This window comes from Schistocerca gregaria, chromosome X (genome assembly GCF_023897955.1).
Source record: "Schistocerca gregaria isolate iqSchGreg1 chromosome X, iqSchGreg1.2, whole genome shotgun sequence".
Lineage (NCBI taxonomy): Eukaryota > Metazoa > Arthropoda > Insecta > Orthoptera > Acrididae > Schistocerca > Schistocerca gregaria.
In genome coordinates, this window is record NC_064931.1 from 703133236 (window position 1) to 703160544 (window position 27309).

At 39.2% G+C, this 27309-nt stretch overlaps 1 protein-coding gene across 5 annotated transcripts in view; it reads right to left on the reverse strand.

The window, feature by feature from the left end:
* LOC126297631 (inositol 1,4,5-trisphosphate receptor) overlaps positions 1-27309 on the reverse strand; it is a 353953-nt gene that overhangs the window by 46761 nt on the left and 279883 nt on the right. For all 5 annotated transcript variants that reach the window (XM_049988649.1, XM_049988651.1, XM_049988652.1 and 2 more), the window contains 4 exons: positions 16711-16903; positions 16494-16616; positions 14818-14990; positions 3772-3936 (listed from right to left, as the gene is read on the reverse strand). In XM_049988649.1, the coding sequence (XP_049844606.1) occupies positions 3772-3936; positions 14818-14990; positions 16494-16616; positions 16711-16903 (654 nt within the window). The remainder of the gene's footprint in view (positions 1-3771; positions 3937-14817; positions 14991-16493; positions 16617-16710; positions 16904-27309) is intronic.

The window sequence follows — 27309 nt, forward strand, 5'->3', positions numbered from 1 at the left end:
TATTATCGAGAAATAGGGGAGATAGTGTCACAGACCTGAAACAGGATTTTGGATGGACATAATTAAAACAAAGACATTTCTCATTGTAATGGGATCTTCTCATGAGATTTCAGTCACCAACTTTTTCCTCTGAATGTGAAAATATTTTGTTGACACTGACCTATGTAGGGAGGAATGATCATCTTAAAAAATAAGGGAAATCAGAGCTCACGCAGCAAGATATAGGTGTTAGTTTCTTCCGCGTGCTGTTCAAGAGTGGAATAACAGAGAATTATTGTGAAGGTGGTTCAATGAACTCTCTGCCAGGCACTTCAGTGTGATCTGCATTGTAGCCATGTATATGTAGATGAATCCTTGTCTGTATAGTGATACTGTGGAAAAGGCAGTCTGTAGCTACAAATTCTAAAGTAATTCCATTCCGTGTAGGTTGCCAAACTAGTTGTTCATGATAGTTTTCAAAAAATGTGTTCCAAAGTACTTCACAAAACCGGCTGTCCTTATCACCTCTGACTGAATCCATAAACATCCTAGTCTATAATCAGTACGTCAAAGTTACTTCCAACTTACACTGCACAGTTGTGATAATTCCAGGCTACTGAGTGCAGACTATCTTTGAATGAATGCAGAGCTGTTATGGTGGCATCGGGAGGCCAATAAAAACACCCGACGATTACTCTGATCTCACCTCAGCCGGTTACTTACATCTACAGAATTCTGCAGTCAGGCTCTATTTTGACCTCGATAGACACATTATTTTTGCCGATTGCAATGAACATTCCCTGGCCTATAGTGTCTAAGCTACATTTTCGACATAAGTTCTGTGTCTTGTTAAACATTTAGGAGCTTTCTACTATGTATTGTATCCAGCATTCAATTACAAATAGAATTTGAGCATGACAACTTTCCTAGAGGGCATTAAATTTATTATGAATGCTTCAGCGATTTACTGTTAGAATTTTGACAGTTGAAATGTCCTTACTCTGTAAGCGATTTCATTTTACTCACTGTATATCATCAGTGGCTTCAAACTATCACCTAGCCTAAAGAAACCTCCTTGTGCCCTCCACAAGTACTCTACTACCCAAGTAACTGCTCCCTCTGCGTAATGCATCCAACAGCTGTTGAAATCCCGAGAGGCACGGGGTCAGCAAACCACTCTACTGGCCATTATCAGCTTTCTTCACCTCGGAGCTATTACTTCTCACTGAAGTTGCTCCTCAATTTGCATCACAATCCTGAGTGTACTCTGTTCCACTCTTCCCACCAAGGACAAATACCTGGCAGTGACAGGACTCAAATCCAAGTCCTCCACATACCAGTCAGACATGCTGACCATAGAGCTACAGAGATGGACAACTCCTATGTTTGGTTAATTATAACTCAATATTATAATGTACATAAACTTGATGTTTTGAGTACTGCAGCACTGGAATTAGCAAGATGTTCATAGCGTTATTTATTATAGTACAATTTAGATTTAAATATTGTGTGTGTGTGTGTGTGTGTGTGTGTGTGTGTGTGTGTGTGTGTGTGTGTGTGATTTGACATAAAACGGATAGAATGGTGGTCTTGTTAAAAGTACTTACACTGAGTAGCACAGTGGTCATGTGACCGAGTCTTTAAATGAGCATGCAGAGCAGTGCAAAGAAACTTTTATTGGGCTGTCTTCAGCTTGGTAAGGTCTCGTGCCTGGTTTGACAGGCAGAGAGGCACAGGGGCTTGAGACTGTCTTAGTGGCACTTGATTTGATCATTAATCGTGAGTAGAACACTCAGAAATATTTCAGGGCTCTGAATTTGGTTGGGACTTAGAAATTTCAAGTCACTTTCAGTCACTGATTCTTTGCAGTCAAGCATACTTTATTGCTATTTAACTGTTTGTACGCAGCTGTGAGCTTCAGTGATTTGACTGCATAATAATTTGACTCAATTGTGTGATGGACTTTTTCTATATTATTCGTGCTAATCTCGATGATAATGAACTTCAGATTTCACTGTGAATGCTAATAAAACTTCACGCTGATGAACTTTTAAGAGTCTGTCATTTGTTCTTCATTAAATAATGCACGTTTTTATGCATTTATTCCATAACTGCTATTGTCTGTAAACACTCTGCTTGCACTACGTAACTATATTTCACTTTAATAATCTAGGTATTCTACAACTGGTTTATTAATTTAATGTGAGCCTACCATTCACATAGATATTTGTGTGCTTATAAAAATAAACTTCTGGTTAAAATTTCAAGCAATCCGTTGCAGGCAACACTAGCCTATGGGGTCATTTTCATATATTTACCCTTCATTTTACTTATTTGTTGATTATATCTTGTTTTATTCACTACTGTCATTAGTAGAAAATGGCGTATGGATTAAGATTATACAGTGACTTGGGCTTAAAAGAAGCAGTGCATGGCCAACCCCTAGTGATTCAACAAGCTATACTGAAAAATCAGGTTGTACACTGCCCACAGTAAACTGTTTTTCCAGCCACAACAGAGTTGTGATACGTAAAGGCATCAGCTGGCTTTTGGATTTGCACAACCAAACTTGTTAAATACACAAAGCTATCTACTTGAAAATGTCGAGCCTGTCAGTGACACTAGTTCACCAGATGCTGGCATATACAAACAAGCAGCCTACTCTCCTCATGGTTCACAAAAGGACACTAGCATCTTAGTGTCTGTCTGAGCTGGTCACTGGCTGTTCAAAACAATTGACAACTACACTACAGATGCCATAAATCTGCACTACACAGTTACTAAAATATGAGACTATGGCTCTTAAATACACAGACATGCAAGGACTTCATGAGTTAAACTATAAAAGTCCACATAAAAAGCTAAATATGTAACTTGCTGCTCTCACAGTGGGTCACAAATGGAGGTTACAGCCTGACACTATATCATCAACATGATGCCTGCATAGTCAGCATGAGAGCTCCTATTCGCTGATTTAATATCCACAGTGCCTCTGTTAACTAAAATTAGTAGCTATACAAATGTGAACAATATTAGACAAACAGGAAGCAGTAGTAAAAGTCCTTGCGTTTTAGAAATTCACATCAGAATCAGCATTGAGACATTTAGTCCAAACTTGTATGGCAGCAATGTTTGGTGATTTTGTCTTTAATAATGTAACATCACCATCCATTAAATATTTTCTACACTGGCATAGAAACTCAAACCACATGCTGTCCAAAAGTAAGATTATCCTGCATAAACAACATAGTTGTATAAACACATTTAGAAGACTGAAAAACCTTGTGTGAATGTCTCAAGTATACTGACATTCCTGGATGAAACACTGACATCAGAGAGCAATGTGACCATTCATCCTTCTTGCTGATTTCTTTATTTCTTATGCGCATGCAAAATGTATGCCAAATCAGTTGTTCAGAGTTACCATTCTGGCAAAAACTAGTCTGTAGGTCATCAAGTTCATTTTTTTAAATATTGTGGCTCTATTTATGCCTGTGCCCTCAGTACTGTTAACTATTCAGATGTACAATTGCAGCTGCTTACCTGAAGATACACTATGCGCTATTAAACATAGAAAGAGTGAAGGGAATATTCTTCAACTTAGGCTACAATATTTACTGATACCTCTTCTTAGTTACAAGACTAATGTACAACAGACATTCAAGATTGACTTCTTGTAACACTTTAACACACTACTACTTTTTCTAGAAAAAATGAAAATTAAAAAGCAATGTGCAGAAATAAGTAAAAAATAAGTTATACTATTTAGATGACAAATAAATTTTGACATACCAGAACAGAAAAGAAAAATGGATGCATAAAAAGGGCTAAAAGGCAAAATATCAGGTAAGTGAGATGGTACAAAAGCTCTGCATCTGTTATCATCTGTTCTAGGCTTTTTGTAAATGTTCCTTGGTTTCCCATGATGCTGACTAAGTGGACTCCTTTGAGCAATACCTGAAAAAAGGAAAATACTTGGTATCATTTGTTAAATTATCTAATAAATATTATCATGTGAAAGGTATGAAAAAACACAGGAGGCACCATTGTTATATACTTTTTTGAAAGCATTTAATTGTGCACAGACACTGAAAGCAAGTCATGATTATTGTCATAGTGCGTACAGCTCCCCCCCCCCCCCCCCATATCCCCCCCCCCCCCCCCCCAGCATCATCATGGTATCTATACACATCAAAAGAAGGCAACAAATAACCAGAAATACATAAATCCAAGCAGTTATACATAGTGACATAAAATAATACTTACAAGAGATCAAAAATAATTCACATTTCGTAACATCATATTACAGTGCTACCACTATTTTCTCGTGCTACTGTGTATTATTGGGACACGGGCAAGTCTGTTGCAGAAGGCCACAAGAGTAGGCAAGCATAGAGCAGACCAAAACACCATTACATCAGATGCAGCAAAGCCACCAGTCGATTCCCACACAGCAGGCCGAGCTGGGATCCAAAAATGCAATAACACTGAAGCAGCAGAAATGCATGGTGATCGCAGCATGGGCAGGCCAAGTACTACACCTCCAAGCTATGCGCTTGTTTTGGTGTGCATGGTTTGAAGCAGTGCTTTGGCAAAACAAGTAGGCACTGAACTAGTATAAATACCCATCACTTTTAGCTCCATCTACAGGAGGAGGTCTATGTCAGTTGATGAGACAACATGCTTCTACAGGCAGCCACCATGGGATTTGGAATTCACCAACTACAGGTCTCCTCCTGGTACTAAGCCCACTGCTATGGACTTAGCACCTTCCTGTCAGTGCGTTACTTCCAGGCTCACTCCAGCTGCAGCCTGCATTCTGCCTGGAGACCACCTGCTCGAGACTAGGGTGGTGCAGCTGCTCAAGGCTAGAAAACTTAAAAAAGGGAAATGGAAATATTGAACATAGATATAGCGGGAATCAGCGAAGTTCTTTGGAAGGAGGAACAGGACTTCTGGTCAGGTGACTGCAGTGTTATAAACACAAAATCAAATAGGGGTAATGTAGTAGAAGGTTTATTAATGAAGAAGAACGTAGGAATGAGGCTAAGTTACTATGAACAGCATAGTGAAAAAACTATTGTAGCTAAGATAGACACAAAGCCAACACCTAAGACAGTAGAACAAGTTTATATGTCAACTAGCTCCACAGATGATGAAGAGATTGAAAAAATGTATGAGAAGATAAAAGAAATTATTCAGACAGTTGAAGGAGACAAAAATTGAAATGTGATGGGCGACTGGTATTCGATAGTAGGAAACACAAGAGAAGGAAAAATTGTAGGGGAATATGAACTGGGGGAATGGAATGAAAGAGGAAGTGGCCTGGTAGAATTTTGCACACAGCATAATTTGTACAGAAATCAGATGGCAGTTATAAGAGTCGAGGGACATGAAAGGGAAGCAGTGGTTGGGAAGGGAGTGAGACAGGGATGTAGCCTCTCCCTGATGTTATTCAATCTGTATATTGAGCAAGCAGTAAAGGAAACAGAAGAAAAATTCGGAGTAGGTATTAAACTCCATGGAGAAGGTATAAAAACTTTGAGGTTTGCCGATGAGATTGTAATTCTGTCAGAGACAGCAAAGGACTTGGAAGAGCAGCTGAACGGAATGAACAGTGTCTTGAAAGGAGGATATAAGATGAACATCAACAAAAGCAAAACGAGGATAATTAAGTGGGGTGATGCTGAGGGAATTAGATTAGGAAATGAGACACTTATGGTAGTAAAGGAGTTTTGCTATTTGGGGAGCAAAATAACTGATGATGGCCGATGTAGAGAGGATATAACATGTAGACTGGCAATGGCAAAGAAAGCGTTTCTGAAGAAGAGAAATTTGTTAACATCAAGTATAGATTTAAGTGTCAGGAAGTCGTTTCTGAAAGTATTTGTATGGAGTGTAGCCATGTATGGAAGTGAAACATGGACGATAAATAGTTTGGACGATAACTAGTTTGGACAAGAACAGAATAGAAGCTTTCGAAATGTGGTGCTACAGAAGAATGCTGAAGATTAGATGGGTAGATCACATAACTAATGAGGAGGTATTGAGTAGAATTAGGGAGAAGAGGAGTTTGTGGCACAACTTGACAAGAAGAAGGGACCGGTTGGTAGTACATGTTCTGAGGCATCAAGGGATCACAAATTTAGTATTAGAGGGCAGCGTGGAGGGTAAAAATCATAGAGGGAGACCAAGAGATGAATACAATTAGCAGATTCAGAAGGATGTAGGTTGCAGTAAGTACTGGGAGATGATGAAGCTTGCACAGGATAGAGTAGCAAGGAGAGCTGCATCAAACCAGTCTCCGGACTGAAGACCACAACAAACAACATAATTTAATCATCACAAATATTGGTTTAAGAATCATGAAAGAATGGTATACATGTGGCAGAGACCTGGAGACACCAAAAGGTTTCACATTGATTATATAATATTTAGACAGAGGTTTTGGAACTAGATTTTAAATTGTAAGACATTTCCAGGGGCAGATGTAGACTCTGACTGCAACATATGGGTTATGAACTGTAAATTGAAAATGGAGAAATTGCAAAAATGTACAAATTAAGGAGAAGAGACCTAGATAAGTTGAAAGAACTAGAGGTTGTTGAAAGTTTCAGAGGGAGCATTAGGAAACAGATGTCTAGAACAGGGTGAGGGAACACAGTAGAAGACAAACGGGCAGCTCTGAGACATGAAATATCGAAGGCAGCAGAGGATCAAATAGGTCAAAAGCCTAGCTACAATAGAGATCCTTAGCTAATACAGGAGATATTGAATTCAACTGTTGAAAGGAGAAAATAAAAAATTCAGCAAGTGAAGCAGATGAAAGGGAACACAAATGTCTAAAAAAATCAGACTGACAGGAAGAACAAAATGGCTTAGGATGAATGACTGCAGGCCTATTTCTGGCACCGAGTCCAAGTCGAATGCTGTGGACATAGTGTTTCCCAGTTGGTGGGCTAGTTCCAGACTCACTTCAGCAGCAGCCAGCCTTCTACCATGGAGGGCACCTGCTCGAGACCAGGGCCGTGCAGCCGCTCAACCACCTACTCCCAGACTGACAATGTAACACCAGCGCTCAGAAGGGCATATGCCGTCGCTGAGTATCATCTTCCGTTACAAGAATCATGACGGCTTCCCATGCCTGTCGGCACATCCTGCCTTCGACTGCAGCTGTGGACTCTGTGTGTCAACATACCTTCCCAGCCTCTGGCATCATAATAGGCTGTCAGCTGCCTGTTGCAGCGATGCCACCAGCCACCACTCTCTTCATCGGCACACACACGGGAGGGCAGGGGCGGAGGGGTTGCCATCGGTGAGCGTCATCACAAGTGGTGTCGTTTATTCTCCAATAAAATCTGTGAGTAATAATGACATTTCCTCCAGCACCCATCAGTCATCATCCTGACGACAGCACACAGTCTCAACTCAACCCTGCCACTGTAAAGGTACATCCATTCCACACCTCTACAATATCAATATGGAAATCTGTGTAGTTACTGCCCCACCTGAAATATCTACTAAACCATAAAGGTTTCTTTGCACAAGAGGTGTTGGTCCAATTTGAAGGCACCACTATCACTGACCACCAACTAATAATAAACAAATCACAGGTTATCTGAACACAGATCTATGTTATGGAGGAAAACCCATAGCAAAGATACAACTAATGCTGCTTCATGAATTCTGTGTTAAAAGTTATTATAACATGTTACATAAAATGTTGACAGTAGACATAAAAAAAATTACCACAAAAGTAAAAGTTGGTTGTAGAAGACTATAATGAAAAAAGAAAAATACTGATATCTGAGAATCAATAATGTAAACACGTGAAAGTAAAGTAATACAGAATACCATATAAGCATAGATAAGAAAAGTGAGAGTAGTAGCATTAGATGAAAGAAAAAGGAATAACACCTAAGTCATATAACAAGTGTGGATAGTTTTTGAAACAATAATCACAACATAGAGGTATATGAAAAAATAGTAATTAAAACTTCCTCCCTACTCCCCCTCCCCCAATGTCTACGTATTAGTGCACGAAGCCATGGATGAGAAAAAAAGAGTGTCAAGGCAATATAACTGATGTTACGTGCCTAAAATCTACCACAGTTTCTTGTGCTGGTTGGAATGGAATCATGATGTATGATTTACATAAGGAATAAACTGAGTCCCATAAGTACTAATAAGCACGGTGACCATCAAGCCGTGCAGTAGGCTGAAGACGACAAAGCAAGTGCCAATGAAAGAAAAGTCAAAAATATAATATCTGTGTCCATTTATTACATCTTATATGAGAAGTGCAATAGCTACCATGATATTGGGTAGGAAACATAATGTACTTACCAATGTAAGATGAGAATTAACTACTACATCACATAACAAGTATTGAGCATAATGTAATGGCTGTAACTAAATTCCCTTTACAGATATTGAGGACAGGTTGCTTACACAAAAAAAAGAAAAAACGTCTGGGTTTTAGAAATGCATACCTGAAAAGCTATGAGCACTTGGTCGTCTTCCATACTGTGGAACAAACCTCTTCTGTTACAAGCTCTTCGCTTTCAGTATTTTGGGAAGAGGTGTTATGGGCCAAAACAAGAACGAAATGTCAACTCATAGCTCTTCACGTATGCATCTTAGAGCCCATGTTTACATGACTTTTTTTCTTGTTTTGGTACATATCAATTCCCACAAAAATATGGAAAGTAAACAGCTTTTAGTAGAAGTGATGTGTCTCACAGTATTGAAAATGACCAAGTGCTTACAGCTCTTAATTTATGCATTTTAAAGTGCGTGTTTACTCAACATTTTTTGTTGTTTTAATGTAAGGAAGCTGTCTACAAAGTCTGTGAAGAGAATTTACTTACATTATATATATGAAGCCCTGGAGTAGCCTGGAAGCATGCAAGTGCTAATATGCACTCAAAATAATTACAATTACAGTGAAACCCCTATCTTACATTTTCATCCAGTCCAGACATAAAAAACGCAAAATTGAGGTAAATTAAGAATTGAGGAAGACATTAAAAACCTCCAAAATACGAGCAAAAACATATGCAACTGACATATTTGATTAAAAATTATAATCCTTTCCAATATACTGTATAAAATCAGTATAAATGAAGGAAATAAAATGTACAATGCAATGTTTATACACTAATTTGTGGTAATAAATTTCATCAGTTCTTAAAGAATCACAGACGTGTAACAGCAAGTAAATACTCATCAAAAAATTGAGCTGGAAATGACAGTAGTTTCCTTGATTCTGACTGAGCATATTTGTCGAGACATGTGAAAAGATTAGACTGAGTTATAAGTGGCACAAGAAAAGGTTGTGGCTGGGCCCCTTCATCATGTATTGGCTTGGTCTGGAACACTTCATGTCGAATGTCCTGTTTCTCTATTGCTGTCAAAACCTTGCAGTAGCTTTATCATGATTGTGTAGTGAAGCTAAACATGGAAGTTGTGTTGGCAATGCCGACTATTGATTACATCAGCATTACCTCTCTCATGTCTCCCCTCTCTGCAACAGCCTAAAATACTCCCTTAACTCCATCAACACTCGTGGTGCAAATCATGTCTTTTGTGCTACTTATAACCTGCTCAGTCACATCAAATGTCAACAGGAAGAAAACAGGATGAAGTCAAGTGAGACAATGAGTAAGAATGTAGAATCGAAGTAAACATTACTAGGAAGAAAAAAAATCAAGGAATTTTTAGCATTGATCTTATGAGTTTTTCCCTGGGGCTTCAAATTTATAGCTTAGAATTGCAAAAAATGTAAACTCTGAGAATTTAAAATCAAAGTTCCACTGTATATCACTTACATATAATTGGTTGGGCTTTATGCATTTTTAGCTGTTTCGTGCTTTGTTTTAGTGTATCAGATACCATGACAATGGTGTGGAAACAAAACTGATGGTAATAATAAAAGACAATTAAACAGATGTGTGTCATGCATTAAAAAAAAATACAAAACTGCCACTGGCAACCAACTTCACCTACTGCAGCAAATGCTGAAAATCTATGACAGTATATTTACATCCAGAAGAAAGTGGTCTCTACTAATCTAAGGCTTGAAAATGTTGTGCTTAGTTTTGAAGCTTATTCCACACAATCCGTCGCCACCTTCTCAAATTGTACTATGCAAACAATTCTGAGAGCTTACGCCAGCTCTCTGTGGCTTTAACATTGGAGTTTCTCCTAAGTTTATATCCACACTAACAATTTCTTATGATTAAAATATTCCTTGTTGTGATAACTTATACATATCTGTACATATATGTTTGACACTCCTGCTGTACCACTGATTCAATATATGTCTGCAAGTTCCTATAAGCATATAAAGCTCCTTCTTTGACAATCAACCATGAACTGTAAACAGTCATAAACCCCACCAAGGACAAATCATGACTATATCAATAAGGCAGACAGTTTTTTTTTTAAATTAAAGATAAGCAGTTTACTAACATGTATCTCCAAAGAATGGCACATTCAAGACCTTGTAACATCTGAAATATTCATTTCCAACATTGGTAACTTATCTCAAAACACTCAGTTTCAAATTCTCAACTGTCTGTCAAATTTTGATCCCAAACATTTGACTACACAATGAAGTACTGTTTCATATTTTCATGGGAAGTGGACATAAGAGATGATAAATGTATTCTCCATTATGTACAAATTCTATTTGTTTACTGCAACAAATAAACTGGAGATTTGGGACTGACTGTACAAAATGTACATCTTCTAAATTATTTATCAGTTTCATTTAAAGTGTTAATATGAAACAGCAATTATAATTACCATAACTGTCATAAATTTATAAAAAAAGTTACAGTTCTGAGGTGTAAACATTACACACTAATTTAAAAACACAATCCTTTAGAAAAGGAACTTGTAGTATTCCTCTTATCAGACATCTTCTAACCTCAAAAAAGAAATTGCAACTGCATATTAACTATAAAACGAATACAAAGTGGCCAAACTTTTAAAAAAATAGTCCCATCTGTTTATGGGCCATGTAGAGGAATCCTTCCCAGCCTCCCAAAACCATCAACCCCTAGCCTGGTTCTGGCTTATTGATGATATATTCATGATCCAGAATAAGGGTCAAAACACCCTGTCCACATTCCTTCACAACCTCAACACATTCTCTCCCACCCACTTCACCTTTGCCCTTCTTAACCCAATGTGCCACCTTCATTGACCTCCACCTCTCTGATGGCTCCACCCACACCTCTATCCATATTAAACCCACTAAGCACTAAAACAGTATCTGCGTTTTGACAGCTGCCATCCCATCCAGCCTGGCCACCTATGGGCAATTTATCTGCAGTGATGAGAATTCCCTTCCCCAGTATTCTGAAAGTCTCATGAAAGCCTTGATAAAAACACACTAACCTACTCCCCCCTCACCACACACACACACACACACACACACACACACACACACACACACACACACACACACACACAGATTTCACGTGCCATATCCTAACACCACTAATCTCCCGCCATCCCCGAGAATCAGCTACAAGAGAGCATCGCCATTACCCAATATCATTCTTAACTGGAACAACTGAACCATATTGTGCATCAGAGCTTGCGTTATCTAATATCATGTCCTGAAATGAGGGACATCCTTTTCAACCTCCCCTCAAGTGGTGTTCCGTCACCCACCCAACTTAATCATCATCCTAGGCTATCGCTATGCCACAGACACTCCCAATCCTTCGCCACAGGTATCCTATCCATCAGAGGCTGAGCCACATGTGAACTCTGCTGCACAGGTTTTTATGTCACTATGATATACCAACAATTTATCCACAAGCATGAATGGCCACCACCAAACTGTTGCGAAGAACCAAGTTGACCATCTGGTGGCACAAAATGTTGCTCAGCTTAAAATATTCAATTTCAGTGGCTGCTTTACAATCTAGGCCATCTGGATCCATCCCTCCACACCAGCTTCTCTAAACTACATAGATGGGAGTTATCCTTGCAATACATCCTATGCTCCCACAATCATCCTGACCCACTTTTCCTACACCTTCCACCCAAAAGGTTCCCCTTCCTACAGCGTATCACTCCTTCCCAATTTATGTTCCCATGTCACCTTCAGTATGCACCATTTCCTACTGGCTCCATGAGTTTATCACATGCCCCGCCCATGCACCTGCCAGCCCTCCTCCCCTCCCTTCCCCTCCTGCAAGTCTCAACAGCAACAAGCTGCCTGCCTCTGAGCCGCTAGCCACCCACCCCAACCCCTCTTCTGGCCTCCTGTCTCCCTCTTCCTGTACTCACCCCACCTGCCTGACACTACTGCTCCACAACCTATTCCACCAGCCGAAATGCAGCACTGGCACTGTGCATCCAGCTTGCGCCATGTAAGGTTTGTGTGTGTGTGTGTGTGTGTGTGTGTGTGTGTGGGCGCGCGCGCTCTAGATTTAAAAAGGATTACTCTGAAAGCTATAAAGTTTTCTTTCATTTTTTCATGCCTGTTGATGACTCAACGTTTCTGCTTTTTGGTGAATGCTCTTCTTTACTCCTAAAATATTTACAGTCTTTAACTTCATGGCAGATTAAAGCTGTGTGCCAGACCCAGACTCGAACTCAGGACCCTTGTCTTTCGTGGGCAAGTGCTCTCACATTCTACTACAACCTTTCTACTATAATAAAATCTTATTATTTATGAAAACAGATACACATACAGAGTCTCTGTGAAATGCTGTATTGGAAAGCACAAAATGATGTATTACCATATAAACTTCTAAAAAGGGAAAGAAAGCTTTGCACCACTGCATATCTGTGAACTTATGTTGGCTTAGACTGAGGTGCAGCAATGAATGAAAGAATATGCTATAAGAAAGTAAAAAATTACTTTTCACAAGGTAAGACACTATTTTTTCTCCAAAATAAAAACAGAACAATAATCAACAGTCTGTTCGAAAGGGTTCACCTTTGCACATCTGTGAACTGAAAATCCACTGCTGGGTAACATGAAATACTGTGTTCCTCTACCTTGTGCATTTAACAGGCTCAGACCTCCATGATACACATCCCGCAAGACGATCAGGACATTGTTGCTTAAGCCCGGCCCACTCTTCACGGGCAGACTTCCTGAGCCATCCAACCGTCTGGAGGGTTTCTGTGATGATGCACTGAAAATTTCATCTGGTCCCAGAAAAACGTAATCAGGTTCAGGTTAGCAGAAACCACAAGCCATTCACTTACGTTGATTCATGCCTCCTAATGGCACGTGTTCACATAGTTGTGATGTGCTCGTGAATCGGATTATCATTTTGCAAGACAAACCTAACTGACCAAATGCTGACTGTGGGCTCAACAATAAGTTGGAAGTTCCTGTCCTCATACTGCACAGCTTTTAAAATACCTTGAATAGTGATGGCTGGCATTCGACACCACTACATGATACTGGCCCACAACATGACTGACCCACCTCCATGAAGAACCTGCAGCATTGCACACCTGATGCCTGCACTGGTACCCAGCCACCTCCATACTCTCCTACGATGATCATTAGGCATCAGATAAATCTTGCAGTCACTGGTAAAAAGAGCCCAATGCCCTTAATTAAGCAGACTATTTCAATTTTACAAGGTGTATCACCTAATGAGAGAACATTTTAATCACGACAACAGATTATACACTTTGGTGTTCATTACACTACACAATTTGCATGATCAATTTTTCCGTCTCCAACTTTCAAATCCCTTTATTGAAATTTTATGACACCAGCATTAGGAGCCATCAAGTTTTCATGCATTTCCACACAAGATAGTTCCAAAATTAGGTCTTTCTCAATAAACTGTAGTTCAATATTTATTACATAATGTTTTGTCAGATTAAGTTTCCATAAATCCATTCATGGATGTCAATGGCAGACATTCTACATTTATATTGAATGTGGAATTCACTTAATTTATTTTAGGCGTATTTTTTTTGTTTATTACAGACATTTTATTTGAAGAAGCACACAGCAGAACAACAATTTATACTTACCCACAGGTAATGAGTGGTGGACTGAGGTAGACAACTGTCAAGTACCTAGTATGTTTGTGAAAATATATTTGGCTGGAAGAATTGTTACTGGTGCATCAGGGAAGTGAAATAAATTCCCATTGTGTTTTAATTACGCACACACTTTTACAAAGCAGATGAAATACAGTATAAAAAACTGCCAAATGAGTGGCATCAAACATCAGAGTTGTGTGTTCATACTGCATGCTGTTCCCACTAGACCAATGGTACATAAAGCACTGAACTACTTGAGCATTAGAAAACTTTCTCTACCAACCACCACAGCCTATAGTGACAGTGACTTGTGAAGGAGGCTAGACTCAAAAGATCTTGAGGACAATCAAGATTATTGCTTGTTAGGAATGAGTTGGGACTTATGCTGCAGCTGATCAGTGAATAGATTTATTTTTCAAGTAAAATAAAAATGCACCCTTAAAGGATGGAATCAAACTTGAAAGCCTCTGACAGGAAAGTCTAGCTACTGAACATTCAGTTATAAGAGATCAGTGACAAAAATACCAACTCATCCAGCTATTCAGTTATTACAAATTATTTCTATTAGATAATGACTGCATATTCCACCTACAGAAAAAGTATGTTTTATTTGTATGCTTCTAGAATGCTGAGTTGATAATGAGTGCAAGATAGGTTTAATACAGCCATTTCCTGAGCCTACAGTTCCTCAAACAGTAGCCATTATTCCTTGAAGCTGTATTTCCACATTATCCACATACTTGGCAGCAAACACATTTAGTTACATAAAAATATTATTTACAGACAAAAATTACTTACTGTTAATGTGCCAAGGAGCCACAGTGTTGGTTCTGGCCCAACAGAAAATATCAGCCTCAGAATTGTAGAAGCAACTAATGTCCTTACACCAGATTCACGAGGTACTGTTATAACAATAGCTGCAGACACCAGCATTACTGCCCATATCAAACCCGACAAATGATGACCAAGCTCTGATAAGAAAGGCAATATATCAGTGCAGCATTAAGTATTATAATTGGCTTCAAAATGCTTTATAACAAAAGAAAGTATGAGAAACAGCTATGAGCCACTAAATACATTTCAACATTTAATTATGTACTATTTTTTAAATGTGAAGAATGGTATTGAAATGAAGCAGTTCATCATCAAAGGGCTTTAATAATATGCAAAAATTTATGTTGACTATACAAATCATTATTAGCTGACAGCCATACAAAAGAGCTTAGAGACTCTGAATGAAGTGGTGCATTGGTTAGACAGTGGACATATTTTCTTTGGAGGACTATGTTTCAAACCAGTCTGACCACATGTATGAAAGTTTGTCATCATTTCTAATTCACTTCAAAGGATTTAAAAAGGATATGGATGATTTCTTGCTCCACACTTATCCAATGAAGCTTGTGAGGAATTTCTGATCAGCACAGCATCAGCAAGGGGCTACACTGCAACCCTTCCTTCCTCCAAATCTGAGAATGCATTCTGTGCACATGAAAAACATCCTTTCAAATCAACTTAGGATACTTCACTAAACACAAAACCATTTGGCAAAACATATTTAATTAGTAAACTTCATTGTTTACATGGAAATAAAAGTGTCTGGATTGTTGTGTGGCTTTTCTAACCTTGACATCTTTGAGTCTCATCCAGAGACTTTTTACTCATTGAGGTTGTTGAGCACCTGCAGAGAACCAGCTGCAGGTTAAATGGAGATCGTTAGTACTGTACATTTCCAGACCACTGGTCAGGTCTGGGAACAGGGCACTGATCAGTAGCGTCAGAGATGTGACTTGTTAACCCTGCCTTACACTTCAAAGTGAAGCTAGCAGCCCTGATCAAGAACTTATTTCAGTAGCATAGAAGTTAAGGGAGTGGGTACAATTCTGCTGATTACTTCACTGAAAGCAGTGTAATTAAGTTGCAATGCGGAATCATGTGTCTCTGTAAGGCCTGGCATATGTGGGTTGTGGCACTAATACACTTTTGCAACTTATAACATTAAAGAGGATTATTACACCAGCTCACTCAAATAATACAACCAGGAGAAATCAATATTAAGAAGAATTAACAGAACTGAGGAAAAACAGAATCAGACAAAATTGAAATATATTTTTCCCACAAAAATTTGAAATTTAGATATAAACTTGAAAGTAAAATTAATTTACATTTTATTTGGTCTGAACTTCACATTATGGAAGAAAAAAAAACTATTAAGTAAATTCATCAGAAGTAATGTGCATGCTCAGTATATATAATTCCACAGTTTGGCACTTATTTATAAACTTAGAAAACTGATGTAAGTAAAAATAACATGAAGAAAGAAGTACAAATATTTGAAACACACTGAAAGCCTACAATACATTGTACAGAACAGTTAACCTGTTTTTATATAATAATAATAATAATAATAATAATAATAATAATAATAATTATTATTATTATTATTATTATTATTATTATTATTATATGGCACTTACTTGGCATTGTTTCAGTAAATGGATAAAAGAATGCTACAATAAGATTGATCAAAACTGCGCAGTTAAACAACACATTGCTCCACAATGACATGTGACTGCTAACCCAGAACAAGACAGGCTGACCTGCAAATTAAATTTCCATCAAATGAATACATACAACCAACATGCTTTAAACTTTACACAGATAATTCTACTCGCACATATGCAGCTACCTTACCTCTTAACTTTTTTTGCCATTTCATTTCATAAAACATATCCTCTGTTCGTTCAAAGAAGTCTGAAACTTTTGAACCTTGGTCATCCCTTTCAGCTGTATTCAAAATTCTTGTTTTTGTGTCTTGTGTAAGATATTCACAAATTTCAGGAATAGGAAAAACAATTTGTTCCAGTGTCCTATCTTGACGCACGATCTATAAGTGAAAAAGCAGTCATAAGTTAACAGTGTGAAGCTTTTCAGATCTTTATTCTACACATTGGTATGTTTTAAAAAAGGCACTAAAACTGTGAAAGAAAGTAAGTTTACTGTGAACTCTTATCATTAAAAGTCAGTTTGTTTTCAGAAATTTTAAATGAGCAAATTATAATAATTTGAGTCACTAATACCTCCAGCAGCAAGTTAATTTTGCCCATAAGTAAAATCAATGGTGAACATTCTAGTGACCTTGATCTTGCAATGCTCCATTTAGACATTTTTTCTATACTTTACATAATAATGGAATTACAAAAATTATGCTATATTTTTACTTCACTACTCATCCTCTCATAAATACATGACCCTTTAACTTAACAGTGAGATGACAGATCACAGAAGAAGCAAACATGTACCACAATGTGTCCATTGGAGGCCTCCTCACTAGTTACTTCAGCTCCCATATTTAGACTTGCAATGGCTCTCAGCAGAATATACTCCCATCCTCTGCTTTCATAGTATAAGGGAGTCTTCAATATTTATAAGCATTTTAATAACTTGTATGGCTTGCAGTGCACTCAGGAAAACTGAGCACATTAGAAATTTCTTTCAAGGGTCACCCATTTCAGTGCATTCAGGATATATAATACTATTCACAACTATATTTGACATACTCAGCCATAAAAGTATTTGACTACCTACCCGGTGATATAAAGAATTTAATGAACTTCAAACAAAAACTGGAACCATATCTACTATCTACTTGACAACTCCTATTATTTCATAGAAGAATTTCAAAATATGGTAAATTCACTAAGGAAAGTGAATCCTGGTGAGACAGTTGGGGAAACTGGTTGACCAGAAGGCAATAACCTTGCTTTGATGCAGCTCTGTATGCTTCAGTATAGATGAGAGACTTACCTGAACTTTAACAAAATAAGGAACTAAAAACATTACAAATGTATACAAACTTGTGCATGCTGCAGGTGAAAAATAGGTCTGCATCTTGTCTTATAATTGAAATCAATGGTTGTAGCTCCACCATAAGCTGAACTGAAAAGTACCTTTTTTCATTTTATTTCTTGATGGTGACTAGTTTCAGACACCTCTGTCCATTTTCAAACCATCCATATTGTAAGTGTTCCAAATATACAGGTGATAGACTATGTACAAAAACTTCCCCTGCAATGATGATAAAAATGGCAGTTTGGCTGACTCACCAACAGTAAATACTCCACATAGGATGGACATTAAAGTTATGTGTGTCCCATGTGGTGTATTTACTGTTGTTGAGTTGGCCATAGTACTGTTTTGATTATCACTGCAGGGGTCGTTCTTTTAACGATTACGATACGGTTGGTTTGAAAATGGATACAGGTGTCCAAAAATAATCACGAGCAAGAATATATATATATATATATATATATATATATATATATATATATATATATATATATATATACACACACACAAAGATTCCAAGACTTACCAAGCGGGAAAGCTCCGGTAGATAGGCACAATAAATAATACCCCACTTGGTAACTCTTGGAATCTTTGTTTTTAATATATTTTTCCCATGTGGAAGTTTCTTTCTACATATATATAGGTGTTTCAAAAATGACCGGTATATTTGAAACGGCAATAAAAACTAAACGAGCAGCGATAGAAATACACCATTTGTTGCAATATGCTTGGGACATTTACAGGCGGACAAACTTTCGGAATTACAGTACTTACTATTTTCAACAACACATGGCGCTGCGGTCTGGGAAACTCTATAGTACGATATTTTCCACATATCCACCATGTGTAGCAATAATATGGCGTAGTCTCTGAATGAAATTGCCCGAAACCTTTGACAACGTGTCTGGCGGAATGGCTTCACATGCAGATGAGATGTACTGCTTCAGCTGTTCAATTGTTTCTGGATTCTGGCGGTACACCTGGTCTTTCAAGTGTCCCCACAGAAAGAAGTCACAGGGGTTCATGTCTGGCGAATAGGGAGGCCAATCCACGCCGCCTCCTGTATGTTTCGGATAGCCCACAGCAATCACACGATCATCGAAATATTCATTCAGGAAATTAAAGACGTCGGCTGTGCGATGTACCGCTGTTGGATCACCTGCTGCACTAGCTGTGCGTTGCCCTCTGTGGTTGCTGTACGCGGTCGCCCTACCTTTCCAGCACGTTCATCCGTCACGTTCCCAGTCCGTTGAAATTTTTCAAACAGATCCTTTATTGTATCGCTTTTCGGTCCTTTGGTTACATTAAACCTCTGTTGAAAACTTCGTCTTGTTGCAACAACACTGTGTTCTAGGCGGTGGAATTCCAACACCAGAAAAATCCTCTGTTCTAAGGAATAAACCATGTTGTCCACAGCACACTTGCACGTTGTGAACAGCACACGCTTACAGCAGAAAGACGACGTACAGAATGGCGCACCCACAGACTGCGTTGTCTTCTATATCTTTCACATCACTTGCAGCGCCATCTGTTGTTGAAAATTGTAACTACTGTAATTTCGAAAGTTTGTCCGCCTAATAATGTACTGTTGTCCCAAGCATATTGCAACAAACGGTGTATTTCTATCGCTGCTAGTTTAGTTTTTATTGCCGTTTCAAATATACCGGTCATTTTTGAAACACCCTGTATACATATATATATATACACTTGTTAATGCAACTAATGACAGAGCTACAACCATTTATTTGAATATCAAAAATTGTTTATTTTTTAGCAATAAAAATTCAAAAATAATTCAAAGTATCTGAATTGGTCATTGTGGATGCTCACCTCACCTGAATCTTTAAGTGAAACCTCAATATCTGCTCAATATCTGAGACATACAGTCTCAATATCTGATACATATAGTCTAAGGCCAGTTCCTTTTTGAATCTCTAATGGCCTGAAACCTGGGTGAACAATGACAGGGTATGCAAAACTAGGTACATCTGATATGCTTATCAAATTGTGAGGAGTTGTCATATAAGGGGAAAGTAGTGGCCTGAAGTATGGTATATCCCAAATGCATCCCTGGCCATCCTGATTTCCTCAAGACAGACATCATATGATACGCTTACCTCCATCAGATGCATCACTTTTGCCAGTATTCTATAAGGTCCTAGAGCTTTCTGTTCTTTAACTTAATTAATGCCTGTCTTAGTTCCTTCTGAGCTAAGGGAATCACAAGACTATTATTCACATGCTGCTCTACAAACTCAGAGTGAACATGCTGATGGTACTCAGTGTCTTCCATCACTGTATCGTCCAGCAAAGTTCCGACAAGAGAATGGTCCAATAAGACATGTCGAAACCTACCCTGAAATTTTACACACAGGAAGAAAACAACGAAAGAAATGTACTGTCAAAATTTTAACTGCTAAGAGGTGCTGCAAGTATTACAAAAAAAAATAGCTGAAAACTGCCAAATTCATAGCACACCAGACAGCATTAGAAATATACAGCCCTACTGCCGCTGCAGCAACAGTGCATGCGTAACTAGGCACAACACAGCCGGTGGTACATTTGTAAACATGAAACATGACACAATCCAATCATAATTTGTAAAGGACGTTTCAGGTTACCATTTGTTGATAGTTTCTCCGACACTAAAGTACACAGTTACTATTCTCTTGAATTAGCCTCTTAGGTAACATCTACTACAAATTATCAGTTGCTTTTTTCAGTATTGTTAAGTACTAACACGACAGATAAAGTTGAATTAATATTTATTGTGCTTTTGTGAGGCATGCCTGCAAATAGTACCTTTTTTTTCCTTCCAGTTTCACAGTAATGTGAAATCTAATTAACGTTCTCAAGTTAGCAATAAATGAAATACAAAGAATTGCCTACTTCTCCTGAGGACGTATGCGGATACATTAGAAGAAATACGAAAGTAACTGTGATGATTCCATGAATTGTGGTCTCGACGATGTCAGCTGTACCAGTAATAGTAGTGAAAAAGAATATCTTCCACGCCTAAAAAAACATGTTCTGCAACAGCTTTCAGCAACGAAGAAAAGGCAGTGAAAAATTGGTTAAACGAAGGAGGGAAAAAACGCTTGAAGTTACGCAGTGTGCTCCCTGCAGCCGTTGGATAAGCAGCTGCCAGCAGAAAGTCGTATACTCCTAGCTCACTCATTTGTTACATAGTTTAATTCTTAATTTCTTTGCGTGTTTTTGGTACTTGCATTGTTTAATTAATAAATTTCGGGCGTATTATAGTATTTGAGAGTTGTAGCACCGCGTTTTAGTACCTGAATAGTGTAAAATCATGTAGTCTCCTTCCACGGCCAAGCAGTGTGTCAGCAGTGCGCAAGTAGCACCATTACTGCATTTACTAGGCAGTCTTGTATTTTAATAACCGTTTAAATTTTGTATCAATTTGTTTGTGCTCTCTGTAGATTAATTCAGACGTTCTTTGCACAACAGTTTTTAGCATGGATAGGGACTGCAACTGCTGTGTTCGGATGCAGACTGAGTTGGCATCCCTTCGCTCCCAGCTTCAGGCAGTGTTGGCTTCGGTCACACAGCTTGAGGCTGTTGCCAATGGGCATCACTGTGGGGGACCAGATGGGGGTTTGTCGAGGATGGCCAGCTCGTCCCACGCATCCCCCGATCGTACTACGACTGTGGCTGCCCGGGGAAGAAAACCAATGTGCACTCCGTGTGCATACCGGGGGGGGAGTCATTCCAGATGTGGAAAGGGCCCTTCCGGATGCCACTAAGGGTACAGGGTGCACCCATCTGCAGGTGGTCACTCATGTCAGCACCAATGATGTGTGTCACTATGGATCGGAGGAAATCCACTCTGCCTTCCGGCGGTAATCTGATTTGGTGAAGACTACCAGTCTCGCTAGCGGGATGAAAGCAGAGCTCACCATCTGCAGCATCGCCGACAGGACTGACAGCGGACCTTTGGTACAGAGCCAAGTGGAGGGTCTGAATCAGAGGCTGAGACGGTTCTGCGACCGTGTGGGCTGCAGATTCCTCGACTTGCTCCATAGGGTGGTGTGGTTTCGGGTTCCACTGGATAGGCCAGGAGTCCACTACACGCAGCAAGCGGCTACATGGGTAGCAGGGGTTGTGGGGCGTGGACTGGGCGTTTTTTTTAGGTTAGATGGCCTCGGGCAAGTACAGAAAGGGCAACAGCCTCAAAGGGTGCGGGGCAAAGTCAGGACGTGCGGGGACCAAGCAGCAATCGGTATTGTAATTGTAAACTGTTGCAGCTGCATTGGTAAATTACCGGAACTTCAAAAGCTGATAGAGAGCACCGAAGCTGAAATCGTTATAGGTACAGAAAGCTGGCTGAAGCCAGAGATAAAGTCAGCCAAAATTTTTACAAATGCACAGACGGTGTTTAGAAAGGATAGATTGCATGCAACCGGTGGTGGCGTGTTTGTCGCTGTTAGTAGTCATTTATCCTGTAGTGAAGTAGAAGTGAATAGTTCCTGTGAAATATTATGGGTGGAGGTTACACTCAACAACCGAGCTAGGTTAATAATTGGCTCCTTTTACTGACCTCCCGACTCAGCAGCATTGGTGGCAGAACAACTGAGAGAAAATTTGGAATACATTTCACATAAATTTTCTCAGCATATTATAGTCTTAGGTGGAGATTTCAATTTACCAGATATAGACTGGGACACTCAGATGTTTAGGACGGGTGGTAGGGACAGAGCATCGGGTGAAATTATACTGAGTGCACTATCCGAAAATTACCTCGAGCAATTAAACAGAGAACCGACTCGTGGAGATAACATCTTGGACCTACTGATAACAAACAGACCCGAACTTTTAGACTCTGTAAGTGCAGAACAGGGAATCAGTGATCATAAGGCCATTGCAGCATCCCTGAATATGGAAGGTAATAGGAATATAAGAAAAGAGAGAAAGGTTTATCTGTTTAGCAAGAGTAATAGAAGGCAGATTTCAGACTACCTAACAGATCAACACGAAAATTTCTGTTCCGACACTGACAATGTTGAGTGTTTATGGAAAAAGTTTAAGGCAATTGTAAAATGCGTTTTAGACAGGTACGTGCTGAGTAAAACTGTGAGGGAGGGGAAAAACCCACCGTAGTTCAACAACAAAGTTAGGAAACTACTGCGAAAGCAAAGAGAGCTTCAATCCAAGTTTAAACGCAGCCAAAACCTCTCAGACAAACAGAACCTAAACGATGTCGAAGTTAGCGTAAGGAGGGCTATGCGTGTAGCATTCAGTGAATTCGAAAGTAAAATTCTACATACCGACTTGACAGAAAATCCTAGGAAGTTCTGGTCTTACATTAAATAAGTAAGTGGCTCAAAACAGCATATCCAGACACTCCGGGATAACGATGGCATTGAAACAGAGGATGACACGCGTAAAGCTGAAATACTAAACATCTTTTTCCAAAACTGTTTCACAGAGGAAGATCGCACTGCAGTTACTTCTCTAAATCGTCGCACAAATGAAAAAATGGCTTACATCAAAATAAGTGTCCAAGGAATAGAAAAGCAACTGGAATCACTCAACAGAGGAAAGTCCACTGGAGCTGACAGGATACCAATTCAATTCTACACAGAGTACGCGAAAGAACTTGCCCCCCTTCTAACAGCCGTGTACCTCAAGTCTCTAGAAGAATGGAAGGTTCCAAATGATTGGAAAAGAGCACAGGTAGTCCCAGTCTTCAAGAAGGGTCGCCGAGCAGATGCGCAAAACTATAGACCTATATCTCTGATGTCAATCTGTTGTAGAATTTTAGAACATGTTTTTTGCTCGAGTATCATGTTGTTTCTGGAAACCCAGAATCTACTCTGTAGGAATCAACATGGATTCCGGAAACAGCAATCGTGTGAGACCCAACTCGCTTCATTTGTTCATTCGACCCAGAAAATATTAGATACAGGCTCCCAGGTAGATGCTGTTTTCCTTGACTTCCGGAAGGCGTTCGATACAGTTCCGCACTGTCGCCTGATAAACAAAAGAAGAGCCTATGGAATATCAGACCAGCTGTGTGGGTGGATTGAAGAGTTTTTAGCAAACAGAACACAGCATGTTGTTATCAATGGAGACACCTCTACGGACATTAAAGTAGCCTCTGGTGTGCCACAGGGGAGTGTTACAGAACCATTGCTTTTCACAATATATATAAATGACCTAGTAGATAGTGTCGGAAGTTCCATGTGGCTTTTCGCGGATGATGCTGCAGTATACAGAGAAGTTGCAGCATTAGAAAATTGTAGCGAAATGCAGGAAGATCTGCAGCGGATAGGCACTTGGTGCAGGGAGTGGCAACTGACTCTTAACATAGACAAATGTATGGTATTGCGAATACATAGAAAGAAGGATCCTTTATTGTATGATTATATGATAGCGGAACAAACACTGGTAGCAGTTACTTCTGTAAAATATCTGGGAGTATGCATGCGGAACGATTTGAAGTAGAATGATCATATAAAATTAATTGTTGGTAAGGTGGGTATCAGGTTGAGATTCATTGGGAGAGCCCTTAGAAAATGTAGTCCATCAACAAAGGAGGTGGCGTACAAAACACTCGTTCGACCTATACTTGATTACTGCTCATCAGTGTGGGATCCGTACCAGGTTGGGTTGACGGAGGAGATAGAGAAGATCCAAAGAAGAACGACGCGTTTCGTCACAGGGTTATTTGGTAAGCGTGATAGTGTTATGGAGATGTTCAGCAAACTCAAGTGGCAGACTCTGCAAGAGAGGCGCTCTGCATCGTGTTGTAGCTTGCTCGACAAGTTTCGAGAGGGTGCGTTTCTGGATGAGGTATCGAATATATTGCTTCCCCCTACTTATACCTCCCGAGTAGATCATGAATGTAAAATTAGAGATATTTGAGCGCGCACACAGGCTTTCAGACAGTCGTTCTTCCCGTGAACCATACGCGACTGGAACAGAAAAGGGAGGTAATGACAGTGGCACGTAAAGTGCCCTCCGCCACACACCGTTGGGTGGCTTGTGGAGTATAAATGTAGATGTAGATGTAGATGAAGAATCAACTACATGAAGTATGAAATATGGGCCAAATCGAAACCCAAAACCATTGGAATAAAAAAATATTCGAAAGATTTAGAACTGCTCGTGAGAGGCTATGCACCATTACTGAAGGAGATCTACAAGACTGGGCCCTACGAATCACATCTGACATGAACATTGCTAATTTCCAGGCTTCATTGACCTGGCTATCCAGGTTCAAGAAATTGTACAGAATAGGAAGTCACAAAATTACCCAGTTTATGTCACATAAATGTGTAAAGCAGTTGCCAATGATAGACAATGTTATAGAGAAACTCACAGCTAACGTAAAGAAGAAACTTGTTGTTATCCCTGGAACTGCTGTTCGTAATGCTGATCACTCAGGTTTTGTGAAAGAACTGCGTGCACACTGCACTTTACAATTTCGTGGTGAAAAAAAGATGGAATCGGTTGCCCTATCAATGAATGTAATGATACATTCATTTATGATAATGCCAGTGAGAGGTATGAGTGGCTTACTGTTTCCACAACTGTATATCCGTCTTCAAGAACAACAAGGCAAATTAGGACCCTAAATAAAAAAAATGGACTGTTTAGTTGCAAAAATCTTGTAATTGATGTACCAAAATCTGGAAAAATGAGAAAGAATAATATTTTCAACATTTTGTTCGAAATGTATTCCTACCAGCTGCAGAAACTAATCCATTACTTTTGTTGCATTCAGGGTCTGGACATAACGACGCCTCTGTTTTTGTGGAGGACAACAAAAAATTTGTAAATGTTATGTGGAGTCTGCCTGGAACTACTAGTGTAATTCAACCTGTCGATAAAGAATTTTTTTGACAGCGGAAAGCATTTTTCAGGAAATTATCAGACAACATAATTTCTGATACTGCTCTCTGATTTCAGGTTCATCAGCGGAACAGCTTTCTTAAGCTCCAGTCAGTTGTGCATTAGCAGTTTTCTTTGCCACGCTTTACAAATTTGATCAAGTGTGCCTGGTATGCAGCACAATGACTGGGACCATTTCTGACTCCATCCCAGTTCTGTCTAAATAAAACTAGTGGTTATTGCAAAGTGTCTGACTGCACCAATTTTTCCTTTGTCCAGTGTGCCTGGTGCAAAAAAAAAAAAAAATGTTTGTTTTTTTGTCACTCAATAGACACTTGGCATTTTTGTGATGACTACAGGGAATAAACAAAGAAATGGTTCACTGATAGTCAAATGTACAACATTCAAATATTATTATAAGGAATAGCGTACAGGAATTGTTATAAAATGTTATAATGCAAGACACATTTCATTTCAACAAATTACATGTCCTCATTGATGGAAGTCATCTGTGACATCAAACACTGCCATGATTTTATTTTCTCTGCCAGCCACTTTTATCAGAATTACACATGCAAGAACTGAACTGTCGATATGAAGTTATTCAAAAATATGTTTGTATAGTTTAAGCCAGGTTTTCACTGGAGCAAACAAGCCAAAAAGCACAAGCAGAAGAGAATTCTGTCTGGTGTGCCCAATAGGCCTCTTGCAGGTCTTTCAACTGGAGACTGCTGCAGCTACTTACGTTTCCCTAATCTCCCCCAGTTACCTAATCAGAAAATGGACACCTACAGTTTAACATGTAATATGAACCACATGTCTTTCATGGACACTCCAGCATCTAAGAGAAATGAACGCTCGGTTAAAAATCATAGTGAAAAACATGTGGTTTGAACAATATTTGATCCCATGCTCTCTGGATCACAAAGCACGCATTCTGCCACTAGATCATTTTTGTTTTAGAAAAAAGAATATGACCATTAGATCTTACATGCATAGTGGAAACGCTAGCTGTGTCACCTCTCGAGATGATGTTCAATGTCAATAATTAGTGTCCTGTTTATAAATTTGTCCTCAATGGTAATGAGTAGCAAGGGAAAATGGCAGCTTACATACAAGGAAAATATTTGACCAGTGTCAAGGAGAGATGGAGATCAATTCCATGTACAGTGCACGATCTCCACACGTCACGCTTCCATACAAATTGAGACACTTAAATTCTTCACTGCGCCATTTTTCCTACTCCGTCAAGAAGAGTGTGCCCACCATGCAAAATAATCCTCACTGAATAGCAAAGTTTCACACTGTGGCTCTAACAAGATAACAGTTGTATCCTGTAAGCCAAATATTAGCTCCAAAAACAAAAAACTAATAACGCAGCATGCATAGGCAATGTTCGCTACCTCGTGTTCTCTTCCACTCCCTCTAGTATAAATGATTCTACCCGTATACAAGCAAATGATAGTGAATTTTCTGCAAATTCTCAATCTCACATGTTCCATTGTCAACCAGGCTTTAGGTGCTTAAAATAGGTGTCTGTGAACTGCACAAGTGATTCACCGAGCCGCTTGCAGGGGGGGTAGGGCTGTA